General features: G+C 37.7%; 3 protein-coding genes across 3 annotated transcripts; 1 reads left to right on the top strand and 2 right to left on the bottom strand.

The window, feature by feature from the left end:
• Positions 1–607: 607 nt before the first annotated feature.
• Positions 608–6,057, bottom strand: LOC110759774 (uncharacterized). Its single transcript, XM_021961902.2, has 17 exons — positions 5,884–6,057; positions 5,451–5,775; positions 4,543–5,270; positions 4,002–4,074; positions 3,755–3,796; positions 3,402–3,464; positions 3,258–3,307; positions 3,150–3,177; positions 2,797–2,928; positions 2,656–2,716; positions 2,402–2,509; positions 2,169–2,296; positions 1,899–1,968; positions 1,620–1,658; positions 1,486–1,526; positions 1,261–1,390; positions 608–1,084 (listed from the first exon to the last, which is right to left on the bottom strand). The coding sequence occupies exons 2-17, from the start codon at positions 5,757–5,759 to the stop codon at positions 966–968; spliced, it is 2,121 nt and encodes a 706-aa protein (XP_021817594.1). The 5' UTR covers positions 5,760–5,775; positions 5,884–6,057; the 3' UTR covers positions 608–965.
• A 747-nt stretch (positions 6,058–6,804) lies between these two features.
• CAND2 (Protein of unknown function, transmembrane-40) lies at positions 6,805–9,158 on the top strand. The gene is made up of 6 exons (XM_021961894.2): positions 6,805–7,354; positions 7,805–7,996; positions 8,281–8,443; positions 8,524–8,626; positions 8,730–8,811; positions 8,905–9,158. The coding sequence occupies exons 1-6, from the start codon at positions 7,052–7,054 to the stop codon at positions 8,980–8,982; spliced, it is 921 nt and encodes a 306-aa protein (XP_021817586.1). The 5' UTR covers positions 6,805–7,051; the 3' UTR covers positions 8,983–9,158.
• Positions 9,159–9,521: 363 nt separating this feature from the next.
• Positions 9,522–11,186, bottom strand: ACP1 (acyl carrier protein 1). The gene is made up of 4 exons (XM_021961704.2): positions 10,995–11,186; positions 10,465–10,575; positions 10,212–10,334; positions 9,522–9,800 (listed from the first exon to the last, which is right to left on the bottom strand). The coding sequence occupies exons 1-4, from the start codon at positions 11,061–11,063 to the stop codon at positions 9,672–9,674; spliced, it is 432 nt and encodes a 143-aa protein (XP_021817396.1). The 5' UTR covers positions 11,064–11,186; the 3' UTR covers positions 9,522–9,671.
• Positions 11,187–11,412: the final 226 nt, after the last annotated feature.

The following is an 11,412-nucleotide window of genomic DNA, read 5'->3' as shown; positions in this document are numbered from 1 at the left end:
ATGCATTCTGAATCGTAGGGGCAAGAAGGATCTATTATTGTGACGTTTTTTGCTTCAGCACATAGCTCTGAACCTGTCAATAATTAATTATTTATTTACTTATATAATGAGTAGAATATTGTGACATTAGTTGATATTGAATCTTGGGAGTTATCCAATTTAATTTAATTTTAGACATCAAGTATGGCGAAACGACGAGAATGATAGATTTTACCAGATGCAATGATCATGAGCACAACCAGAAGAGCCAGTTTTGAGGAAGACTTGTCCATGTCTTTTTGAATTAGCAATTAGATAGCAGGAATGTATAAGATACGTATATAGTATATACGAAATTTAATGATGCACTCAAGTACTTGAAGTTCCAGTAGTAATACGCTATTTATATAGGTGAAGTAATTAGCTAAATAGTTAAATTTAAGTCCTTGGAATGAGCTAAAGTGGCGAGGGTAGGTGGGGAAATGGGTCAGAATTTGATTAGGTCAAGAACTGGACTCCCTCTGTAATAATAACAAGACAAAATAAAGTAAGAAATCTATAATACATAGAAAAACGTATTTTGTTTATTTTGATAAGTAAGCGAAAAAATACATCTTGGTGGTTTATGATTTAGGGTTTGCTAAAGGAATTAGCTAAAAATGGTAAAAGATCTTAGCCCTCAAGGTTAACCCAAGAAGTGGAGGGTATAGGTAGGTGGAGAAAATGTTAGTTGCTCCCTGCCCATGATGGGTAAGGTGTGCCCTGTTGGAACATAGCTACAGAGAGAGTACATGATCCATTATATAAAGAAAGTCTTCACTTTAATCTGTATTTTGCCACACCATATGAATAAATGGTTAAATACTATATGGTGTTTCCTTTTAGCTAGGTTTTCTCCACACCAGAAAACTTGTACAAAAATGAATCTATTCCAAGGAAGGAGAAGAGATTATATCAATGAAGAAGGCCTGCCTCCAACTTTTTTATCAGAAATCAGACAGACTTCGGGCTCTATGCATCGAATCATGCTCAAGCCACTTGCGAGATTCTCTCCACAACTGGGTTTCAATGCCCAACGTCCTCAGCTCCAGAAGGCCACGCTCAACTGCATATCAAATTTAAGGCTTTAAGCTCATACCCTATTTGTCATGTTAAAGAGAGAGAGAGAGAGAGAGAGAGAGAGCAAAATACCTACAATGGCAAGTTCCAATCTTTATAACCAAAGCATTTCATAAGACAAAGAATATGATTAGAGAGAGCTTAGAAAGAAAGAGCATGCACCGTCAACTGCGTCATGTGAAGTGGTGGGTGATTTGGAGTTGTGGTTGATCCAGAATTGCAAACGCTCATCTGCTATATCTGCTTCCACCCCATGATTTTTGGCTCTTCTCCAGAAATATGCAAGCCATGCCTACAAACAACTCAAACCAGCAAAAGAAATGGCATTTTTCACACAAATATTTACACTTTATCGAAAATAAGAAGGCAAAAGGTGTCATAAATTACCTGCTTGAAAAGCACATCTTCAGACTCCTCTTTGCTTAGTTCTGAAATCAAACGCATTTATCAACAACTCAGGGCATGGCTTATGTCAGAAGATTAAGTTATTATAAATTATGTTTTTTGGGATAAAATCTTACCAAATGCTTCAAACTGTCCATCAATTGGTAGCTTCAACTCTACATGCATGGAGGAAGAAGGTCATCAGCCAACTATCATGATGTTTCACTTAGTTTACTCTTCCACTTAGCCCCATATGGAGTGGACAGTTTTGGTTCTGTTGGTTTATTTGATCCTTTTGGTTTACTTTTGCACACAGCTAATGTCACTTGAAATAATCATTTGTACACAATGCACATACACATGGTCTGATATTGATTAAAATGAATCATTCAATTGCAAATCAAGAACCCCTTCACCTGATAGACCAGTTTTCATTGAACTGGGTCGTCGATGTTGAGCCATCGCCAGCGCCACTGCATCCTCTACCTTTGAGATAATTACACTAAAACTGGTCATTGCTATGCAAATCTACAGATCAATTCAAAGACAAGTTTTGTTTTCTGTTTTATTAACTTATTTGCTAATAAGAAAATAGTCAACATGCAGGTCTACAAGTATAGCAGTGAACATAACCCTTTTTCAGCATCCAGACTAACAGGGTTGCAGAAAAGAATGCAGAAGAGAACCTTCAATGAAGCTATTTCGCGCAGACCTTTCTCCACTAAAAGCATGCTCTCGATGTTTCTCTCTCCCGAGAGTTCATTCAAATTGCGTGGACTATCTTCTCTTTCATCTATATCTAGATCGTTGTGTTCTGAACAGAATTGAATTAATGAAAAAATTCAATATCATCCTTCAAATAGAGAAGGCAAAGACAAACATACAGAAGAAACAATAAAGATTGAGGCACTCAACTTACCTATCTCCTCCTTAGCTTTCTCTCCAGCAGCTAAAACAGCTTCAACAGGAAGAGGAGCAAGAGCTGACCAGAATTCATATCTTGATGTGGCAATCTCAGCATGAATACCTGCCAAAATACTCTACTTCCCATTAGATGCAATGCAATTGGATGCAAAATATGTTTAGTAAAGAAATGCAAATGATATGTTTCACCTCCTGAGGAATTTTTCAAGAACACAAATGCATCTTGGAATTTATTACTTAACGACTTACCGTGTTCAACACATAAACTCCAGTACCGAGCAAGCCAAGATCTCTTCAAGACCACCTCTTCCTAAGATAAAAACACTGAAAATCATGTAAAAAAGGCGAAACAAGAACGGATAAATATGAGCTAAAAAATTGAGAACAAACCATCTCTTCGCGAGTAAGTATCATTCTTTGAGTCATAATCCGAAGCGATTTCAGTTCATACTCTGCTTCATCATTTCTACCACTACCGCCACCACTGCCGCCATGAGTTTGTGCAGCCAATCTCAAAGCAGCCTGTGAGGAACATGTTCTAACTCATGGTGAGGTTATATTTCAATCAACTTGAATTAGACCAGATAGAGAATGATACTGTCTAAAAACCAAAGCATTTCAAAGACAATATGCACAAATTAATGTTAATAAAGTTAGTGACATGTGCTATGTATGCATACACATACATAGTACATGTGCTGTGTAACGGTGTAGGTATATGAATGATATGTTGAAACACACACCTCCCTTTGCTGCAGTGCTGCCTCCTTTCTGAAGACAAGCAAATGAAAATTAGCATCCTCTAAATAATCAATCTGGAAATACAAATACATGAGAACTTTGAGGCTTGCCTGCTTAGAAGACGGGCTTCTAATGTTACACCTTCTCCAAGAGTAGCAACCTAAAGAACATACAAACAATTAGATACGACTACAGTATGAGAAAAAAAGTGTATGAACCAATAAAACTGATAGTTTATAAGTATAAAACATTACCTGTTGCTCGAGCTGTCGAGCTCTTGCCTCTGTTTCCTCATACCTCTCTTCTGCAAGTCGAAGCTGGGGAAGCACATATCAAAATGGAGTGCCAAAAACAAATATGATAACAGTATCAAATTATCAAAAATGTATTTACACGAGTGGATCTCTTTCATATTTCCCAAAATGCAAACCTTGTGCTTAGTTGGTGCTGCAATAGCAATGTCCAAGAGAGAGCACTATATTAAATTGGATCAACTGAAGATGTCTATTGCAGCACTTTCTGATGGTTAACTAGGTCTGGAAAAGCTTATTTTCCAAATTCAAACAATTTGACATTATTTATAGAGAAAAAAATGCATTGGCATCACCTTTTCAAGTAAACTTTCATTTTCTTCCTGTAGCATGTCAAGCTGCAATGAAATTTACACTTCATCAGTTGAGTCTCAATTTGATAACTTTTCCTTTTCAATTTTCTAGTTTTCGCCTATGAACTTAAAATTTAAAGTCTATTAACTTATAATATAACTAACAGTGTTCTAAACAAGAAAAAAAAAGGAGACGAAAGATGTCACAGCAGTGTCCATAAGTTGTAATAAAACACAGGTAACTACATACCTCATCTTGTAAAGCAGAAGAACGCTGAGTCCTAGTTTCTCTCATGTTTAAACTGCCTAAATCCAAAGACAACCTGCTCATTGACCAGAGCTAGAAAGGATTAGATATAAGACATACTTGTTAAACGGAATTGAAACAAACCACATTAAAGAACTACTTTATATCAAAGCAACAACAAAATCGAAACATGAGCTACTATGTTGAGTCTCTCTCATAAAATCATGTATGAGTAAACAGGAGATTTCTGCTGTAATTGTTCCAAGATCGAACAATCGTCCCATAGAGTTCAAGTCTATCTAGAAACAAAACTTTGATTTCTGAGTTATCTAAAGCATGTTTGTCTTCAAAGGCCATATTAATTGGAAAAGCCATATAACATAATCTGGACTTGCAAAAAGAAAAATGACATTGCAAGGTTACAACATTAACCCTTCAACCCCTCCCCAAGAAAAGAAAAAATGGAACAACAGAATACCAAAAGAAATAAATAAAGAATTGAGATGATGATTCACAAAGTAGTACACATTTGAAAGCTTGATACCTTTTATCTCTCCGATTGTCAACTGCAGCAGCTTCTGATAGAATGGCAGTAGATGGTGGCCTAAGTGATATAGGTACTGGCTCTCTCCGATTATCAACTGGACCATCTGCAGAAGAGGGTGGCCTAAGTGATATAGGTACACTAGCTGGTACCATGTGGACTGGCTTGGTTCCTAATTGTAGACGAGCAGCGGCTAAAGAACGAGCAGAGGTAGGTTGTTCCACAGAGTTAGTAGGCTGATTTGATCGAGTAGCGATGCCAGAACGGATAGAATATGGTTGTTCTACAGAGTTCATGGCTGACATAGACCGAGCAGAGCTAGGTTGTTCGACAGAGTTGGTAGGCTGAGATGATCGAGTTGCAGCCATGCCAGAACGAATAGAATGTGGTTGTTCTACAGAGTTCATGGCTGACATAGAACGAGCAGAGGTAGGTTGTTCGTTGGAACTAGACGGCTGCGATGGTCTAGTAGCTATCGAAGAACGAAGAGAATGTGGTTGTTCGGCAGCAGAGTTGGTGGATTTAGTGTTGATGGATTGAAAGGGTCGGCTTGCTGGCGTTGAATGAGCAGATGATTGTTGTTCTGCTTGGTTTAAGGATTGATATGATCTGCTAGCTGGTGTTGAATGAGTTGAAGATGGCTGTTCCACAGGATTGACAGATTGAGATGATCGGCCACCCGGTGTTGTGCGTGTAGATGTAGGTTGATCTTGAACAGTACGAACTGACTAATAGTAGCACAACGACATTTAGGTTTCAATTCAACCAAGTATGATGTTCATAAAAATATAACAACACATTAAAAATATAAGTGTTCGTAAACGTTCTCTTGTCAGACTGTGAATCTGAACGGTTAAATTCATTAATATCAAAGTCTGGCAAGAGAACATTACCCACAAGCCCATTACCATTGGGGAGCGAGGGCGCATTGATCTTCCACCGGCAAGTCCGATGCTCCCTGTGCTGCTTGACAAGCTGCTAAGATCATAAGAAAGGTCATCGTCGTCCTCATCGTCGTCCTCAGTTGGTTTATTGGCCATCACATGTGCAAGTCTTTGAGCCGCAGCTTTCGTGTGCTGCGCTTTCTTGGCACCCCCCATTCCAACCGACCCCGACCTCCCATGGTGGTGCATTGGCGACATCATTGGAGAGGTTGGTGGTCCGGGGGTGTTGCCACCGCTCTTCTGCCTGACATACACCGGCCTCATTCGATCCATGGCTACTGCCGCCCCACTGCCATTGAAATTTGATGAACACCAAGAAAAATTACCAAGGCAAATACATACACATACAGCAAGAGACAAACAAAAGTTGAATTCTTTATCTTTAGCAGAAAGAAACCTGCTCCGGTGGATTTGTTCAAGGCAAATGCAGTTCTAGTGCCTCAAATTCCTTGCCTTAATGGGATGCCATTGCTTGTAACACAAGAAAACTCAATAATATCACATTATCCCAGAATTAATTCAAAGGAGATTTCATAAGACTTTTTCAAACCCAGTAAAATTGTACAGCTTTTTAATCCAAAGTTAGCTTTCTTCAATGAAATCCTACTGAATCAAAAATCCAACCTTGTAGGAATTCTGGAGTTTTCAAAGGAAATGATCCGAAAATTAAGGCACGGAGGGAGAAAAATTAGAGCTTTTGGCGTTCATTACAACACGTTTGGTTTGAATCAGTAACGGTTATTTTTTTTTGAAAACTTTCCCTCAAGATTATGAAATATCATACCCGCCCCTGATCTTTGGTGCTAAGTAACAATTCGAATTTGGTGCTAGTATCATCGTTTGGTGCTAAATATTTGACAATTTACTAATATACCATGTTATTAAAAAAAAATACCATGTCAAACTATCTAACACAAAATCTTTGCAGAGGACTAGTGGTTTGGAGCAATTGCTCCCCGAGGAAAGATCCTAGGTTTGAGTCCTAGTATCCGTATAATATATGTGAGTTTAGTATACTATCGCCCCCTTTCAATAGGAAATATCCTTAAAAAAACCAAAAATTCTTTACTATAATCCGAAATTTCTTCAAGTGTTGGTAGCTTTCTTTGTCACTTAAATAACAGCAGATTTTCTATAAATAAATAATAAAAAAAAAATTTAAAGAAAAGAGAAAAAGAAAGACAGCAATAACAACAGATTTGGCCCACTCTCTCTTTTAATGGTATTTTTCTTCTTGGCAAAGAAAATAAAAAAGAAGATATTTTGCTTTAATAATAATAGAAATCTAAAAGTCGGGTAGAAAAAATCCGAATAAAGTATATCGGGTTGTACTGCTTGTCCCTAAACCCGCCAAGCTTTACGTCCAAACCTCCAGTCGTCGCTTCTGACCAATCGTAAAGAAGCAGGTGAAGAAGTGGACTCTGCTATTTCCTTGTACACCCAAGTGCATAAAGGATCCCCCTTTTCCACCACACCCATTATCTAGGGTTAGGGTTTTCGAGTTGAACCCCCAAATCGCTCTTAGGGTCACTGAAATTAGGGTTGTTTTGTCCCAGAATTAAAAAATGCGAGCTCTTCAAGAGGCTCCCTCACAACCTGGACTCCCAATTTCACTTTCCCTGGGCTCAAATTCAACTCTAGGCGAAGGGGCTTCGGGTTCCCGATTCTACAGCTGGCTTGGTGAGTGCCATGGGGCTTTTCACAATGTCGCTCTAATTGTACCCTCGCTTCTTTTCGTCCTGTACTTGGCCTATCAAGCAAGGAAAAGCTTCTCGAAGCTCTCTCATGGCCGGTCTTATATTATGATTGCGTACTATGGGTGCCTTTGGCTTGTTAGCTTGCTCAATCTTGCTTGGTGCTGTTTACAGGTTCGTGGCTCTTTCCCCTTTTGAAGTTTGTAGCTTTGCCTTGATCCTTCATTTTACCTTGAACCTTTAAGCTGAATAGTAGAATGGTTGTAGCTAAAATTTAAGGTTCTAGATTATTAATGTTAGACCGTTCCTGTGATCATTGTTTTGGATTTTCTTAACGATCCTTTGGTTATAATTGCTGCAATAAAGTGTGAAGGATATTTGGTTATGGAAATTTCGTGTGCTTTTCAAAGGTAAATTGTAGATAACATAAATTACTCTGAATAATATGAAAATGATTGCTGTTTGGGTATTTTGAATTGTTTTGGTAGCTGTATTTGAGGTGGGGAATAACGGTTATTCAAGTTTTGTGTATTCAAATCGTAGTTTATGTCTAAACTTCTCCTTGTGAGGCATTTCTTGACAATTTTGCTAAGATCCGGTTGAATTGTCACTTCTTTGGCGCAGGCATGGGAGTGCACTCCTGGAAAAGAACTAGCCTGGAATTTCTTATCTTTGTTCACAACCTCCGGGATGCTATTTTTGGAAGTAAGCTTGCTGGCATTTTTGATCCAAGGGAATTATGCAAGTGGACTGGAAGCTTTGACACGGACTTTCGTTGTCTCAGGGGTCCTTGTTGTTTTGGATATACTTCTCAAGGTATCAGTCTTGTTTTTCTCAAAATGGATTTTCACCATTCAGAGCTAGCTATGCTTGCCAGTTACTTCTAGAATATGAATATGAGACTGTGGAGGTAGCATGGACTTTCATTCTCGCTCCTTTTCTGCTAGTGGCATATGCCAGAACTCTTAGCTCCCAACTTGTAGTTGTAGGGTGATTGACCCAATGCAATTTGCTAATTCCTTTGACATGCTTATTTTGTTCACATGAAGCATTATCATGGTACATAATGGACTTATAATTTCATATTGTGTCTCTTCCAGGCAATCTATCTATTTGGATTTGGAATTCCATTATTCGTTGACAACAAAGATCGTACAGATCGGATGAAGTGGGACTTGTGGGTTGTCCACAGGCTAGTGATTACTGCAATTTATGGCTTCATATTGTTCATGTACCATTCCAAGTGGAGAGAAAGGTTACCAGGTAAGTTCATATGATGTTTACATCAATTTCATAGCTGTCTAATAGAACAAACTTTTGATGTCTTTGTTCTTGTTCTACAGCAAGACCTGCATTCTACAAGTATACTGCGGTCATGTTTATGTTGAACGTACTAGCCCTGTTTGCTTGCGGGCTTACTGGAAATGGGGCTGGATTTGGGTTTTGGTATGTGTGTAGATTGGTCTTTGATCTGAAGTTTCCATTTGACCATTATTTTATTCAAATATTAAAGTACTGCTTTAAATATTTCTCAAATTTTTATTTGCAGGCTCTATGGTGCCACTGTTGTCTGTTATCATGCCCTTTATCTTCCTCTTTTGTATGTAACATTTCTGGCAGACTTCTTCCAGGTATTTGTGACTTTGTGTTTTTCTTTTTAAGATAGTGGTAGTGTTATTTTGTTTTATTTTCCCAATTGGTAATTGTACTTTGGATGAAAACAGGAGGAAGATCTACATTTGGAGAATGTGTATTATTCAGAGATGAAAGATGCTGGTTTCTTTGATGCTGATTGGGAGTGATGCAGTAACACTTGATCACAAGATGATTTGGTCACCGCACTCGCTGTATATAGAAGTCAATACTGTATCTTGAATGAATCTTTTGTCATGCTGTATCTTGAATGAATCTTTTGTCATACTGTATCTTGGGTTGCTTTTTCAGTCTAAAATAATGAAAATTGTATTTCTAAGACTTATACCACCATCACTGCCTTGAGTATGCAGGTTTATGTATGTTGAGGCATCGACATTTTGAATGCATGCATGCCTGTAAAGAAACGAACTTAACTGGTCTTTTTTATTTTCAAAATAAATTAGTTGGTCAGATGTATTCCCAAGTTCTGTATTTTACAATGAGAAATAGTAATTGTAATCAACTTACGACAGCATATAATCATCTAAATTGTTTTATCATCTTCAAATTTCAGCAAAAATTTACGATGAGACTGTAATACTGGGATTACAGTAATTAGCTATTGCATTTTTTTTCTTTCCAATACTAGCTCATGGAAGCAACATTTAATTTGCTGGAGGAAACAAAACCTTTTAAAATAGGCGTCTAGAAAAATATAATTAAAAATATATAATTGAAAAAAACAAACAAAGAAACGCAACTTAGTAAATTCATAATTTCATATTTAGCAACTCAACTAGTCTAAAGCAGGCTAAGAAGTGAATAGGCAGGCGGACTCTTGCTTTGATTACTATCTCTAAGCCTTGTTTTTCTCAATGAGCTTCTCAATAAGATCGGCAGCATCCTGCACTGTTGCAATGCTCTGAGCACTATCCTCTTCCACGCTAATACCAAATTCCTCCTCAAGTCCCATCACAATCTCAACCTGCATGCCGTTTTACATCAACATGACAACTACACCAAATGAAACACTTAACATGGGTAGACAAAACCAAAATGAATTCTAGCCACTAACATTGTTGAAAGCAAGAGAATTACAAAAGCTGGTATCCTGGTACCAACAAACATCCCAACAGTTCCTATTTCTTCACTCTTTATGGATCAAATCAAACAACAAACATTATATCTTCACTTTTCAATCCGTTTCAGTATCAGTTTTTCTATTTTATAAAATATATCTCCTGCTAACAAGAAATCCAAGGGAAGACAAATGAACCAATATAATGTACCAATCAATGCCCCATCTCTAGCAAACAAAAGCCGCATGCTTATAGGAAGACAAACAATGCAGGATAAAGAAAATGGTAAGTAGCATCTTAACAAATATTGAATTTACCGTATCAAGAGAATCAGCTCCAAGAACTGCAAATTTTGACTCGCCGGTAACTGCAGAGTCATCTGGTAATGCAAGTTGCTTTCTTACTATCGTACACACCTTTTCCACTGTTTCTTGCTTGGCCTGCTCAAGGACATTTAACATTAACGATGATTATCGATATATTATTAGGCATTTAGTTTTTACAAGATTTGAGACTTGTGAATAAATGAAACAAAGAAAGGCTCTCAGCTTATGATATAAAAATACATACAGCGCAGGAAACAGAAAGGCGTATTGAACGTTGCTGCAACCCGAAAGAAAGGGAACTTCTTCCGTAATCAGAAAGTGAAATTGACCTCAAACCATTAGTCCTGGACAATGCCTGTTCAACCATGAATGCTTCAGTTCATATTCAAATCAAAGAGAGCATACCAATAGAGTTCAATAAGTTGTTTGTTTCAAACGCACCCACCCTCCCCCCAAAAAAACCCCTACCTAAATCCCATTGAAATTTAGTAAAGCAATAGATGAATCGATGGGTAGTTGGGTACAATAAGAAAAAATAAATTATCCAAATTCTTGTAAAATCTCAACAGTAGCATTAGGTAACATCACTGAATTTTATCAGCAACCAACCAGTAAAAAATAAGGCAAATGAAAATTTAAAAAAAAAATAAATGGCACCAAATTCAATAATTCTATCTAAAATTAAAAATCACTGGCAATTAAACTATATAAAAATATTCAAAAGGAAAAAATGAAGCAGAGAAATGGTAAATGATGACAATAGACTGGGATTACGAGATTTTGATGAGAGCGAGGCGGAGTAGAGCGGAGGGAGATCGAAGAAGCTCCTGAGATGGCGGCCATTGATGGGATCCTGGTGAGATCAAATTGCAGGAAGAGAGGGAGGGTGAGAGACGGCGAAATCGAGGAGGATGACAGAGAGGTCGTTGGCTGGTGGGTATTTATACCTGTCTTAGTTTTCTAATAGGACTTCCCTGCTTGACACGTGTACCATAAAAGTGAGAGAAAGAGAGAGAGTGAACTGAAGAACCGAACAAATAGAAACTGGAAGACGCAGTGACTGTTCATAAACGCTTTTGGGCTATAAACGCTTTTGACTTAGTGGGCCTTATGGGCCAACATTGGCGGTACAATGATTTTCAGATTTGAGGAGACTTGAAAGATAACATAACAACTTTTAAACATATCATTA

Source organism: Prunus avium, chromosome 6 (assembly GCF_965620075.1).
Source record: "Prunus avium chromosome 6, drPruAviu1.hap1.1, whole genome shotgun sequence".
Taxonomy (NCBI): Eukaryota; Viridiplantae; Streptophyta; class Magnoliopsida; order Rosales; family Rosaceae; genus Prunus; species Prunus avium.
This window is presented reverse-complemented; position numbering and strand designations above follow the sequence as displayed.

What these genes read in the sequence shown, in the direction of transcription:
- LOC110759774 (XM_021961902.2), bottom strand. Translation starts at nt 5,759, where the DNA reads ATGGATCGAATGAGGCCGGTGTATGTCAGGCAGAAGAGCGGTGGCAAC. An exon ending in GAAGCCCGTCTTCTAAGCAG is followed by an intron (nt 3,178 to 3,257) that starts GCAAGCCTCAAA and finishes GCTTGTCTTCAG; the next exon opens with AAAGGAGGCAGCACTGCAGC. An exon ending in GAGTTTATGTGTTGAACACG is followed by an intron (nt 2,510 to 2,655) that starts GTAAGTCGTTAA and finishes GTATTTTGGCAG; the next exon opens with GTATTCATGCTGAGATTGCC.
- CAND2 (XM_021961894.2), top strand. Translation starts at nt 7,052, where the DNA reads ATGCGAGCTCTTCAAGAGGCTCCCTCACAACCTGGACTCCCAATTTCA. An exon ending in TTTTGGATATACTTCTCAAG is followed by an intron (nt 7,997 to 8,280) that starts GTATCAGTCTTG and finishes TGTCTCTTCCAG; the next exon opens with GCAATCTATCTATTTGGATT. An exon ending in GTGGAGAGAAAGGTTACCAG is followed by an intron (nt 8,444 to 8,523) that starts GTAAGTTCATAT and finishes CTTGTTCTACAG; the next exon opens with CAAGACCTGCATTCTACAAG.
- ACP1 (XM_021961704.2), bottom strand. Translation starts at nt 11,063, where the DNA reads ATGGCCGCCATCTCAGGAGCTTCTTCGATCTCCCTCCGCTCTACTCCG. An exon ending in CTCGCTCTCATCAAAATCTC is followed by an intron (nt 10,576 to 10,994) that starts GTAATCCCAGTC and finishes ATGGTTGAACAG; the next exon opens with GCATTGTCCAGGACTAATGG. An exon ending in GAGCTGATTCTCTTGATACG is followed by an intron (nt 9,801 to 10,211) that starts GTAAATTCAATA and finishes AACGGCATGCAG; the next exon opens with GTTGAGATTGTGATGGGACT.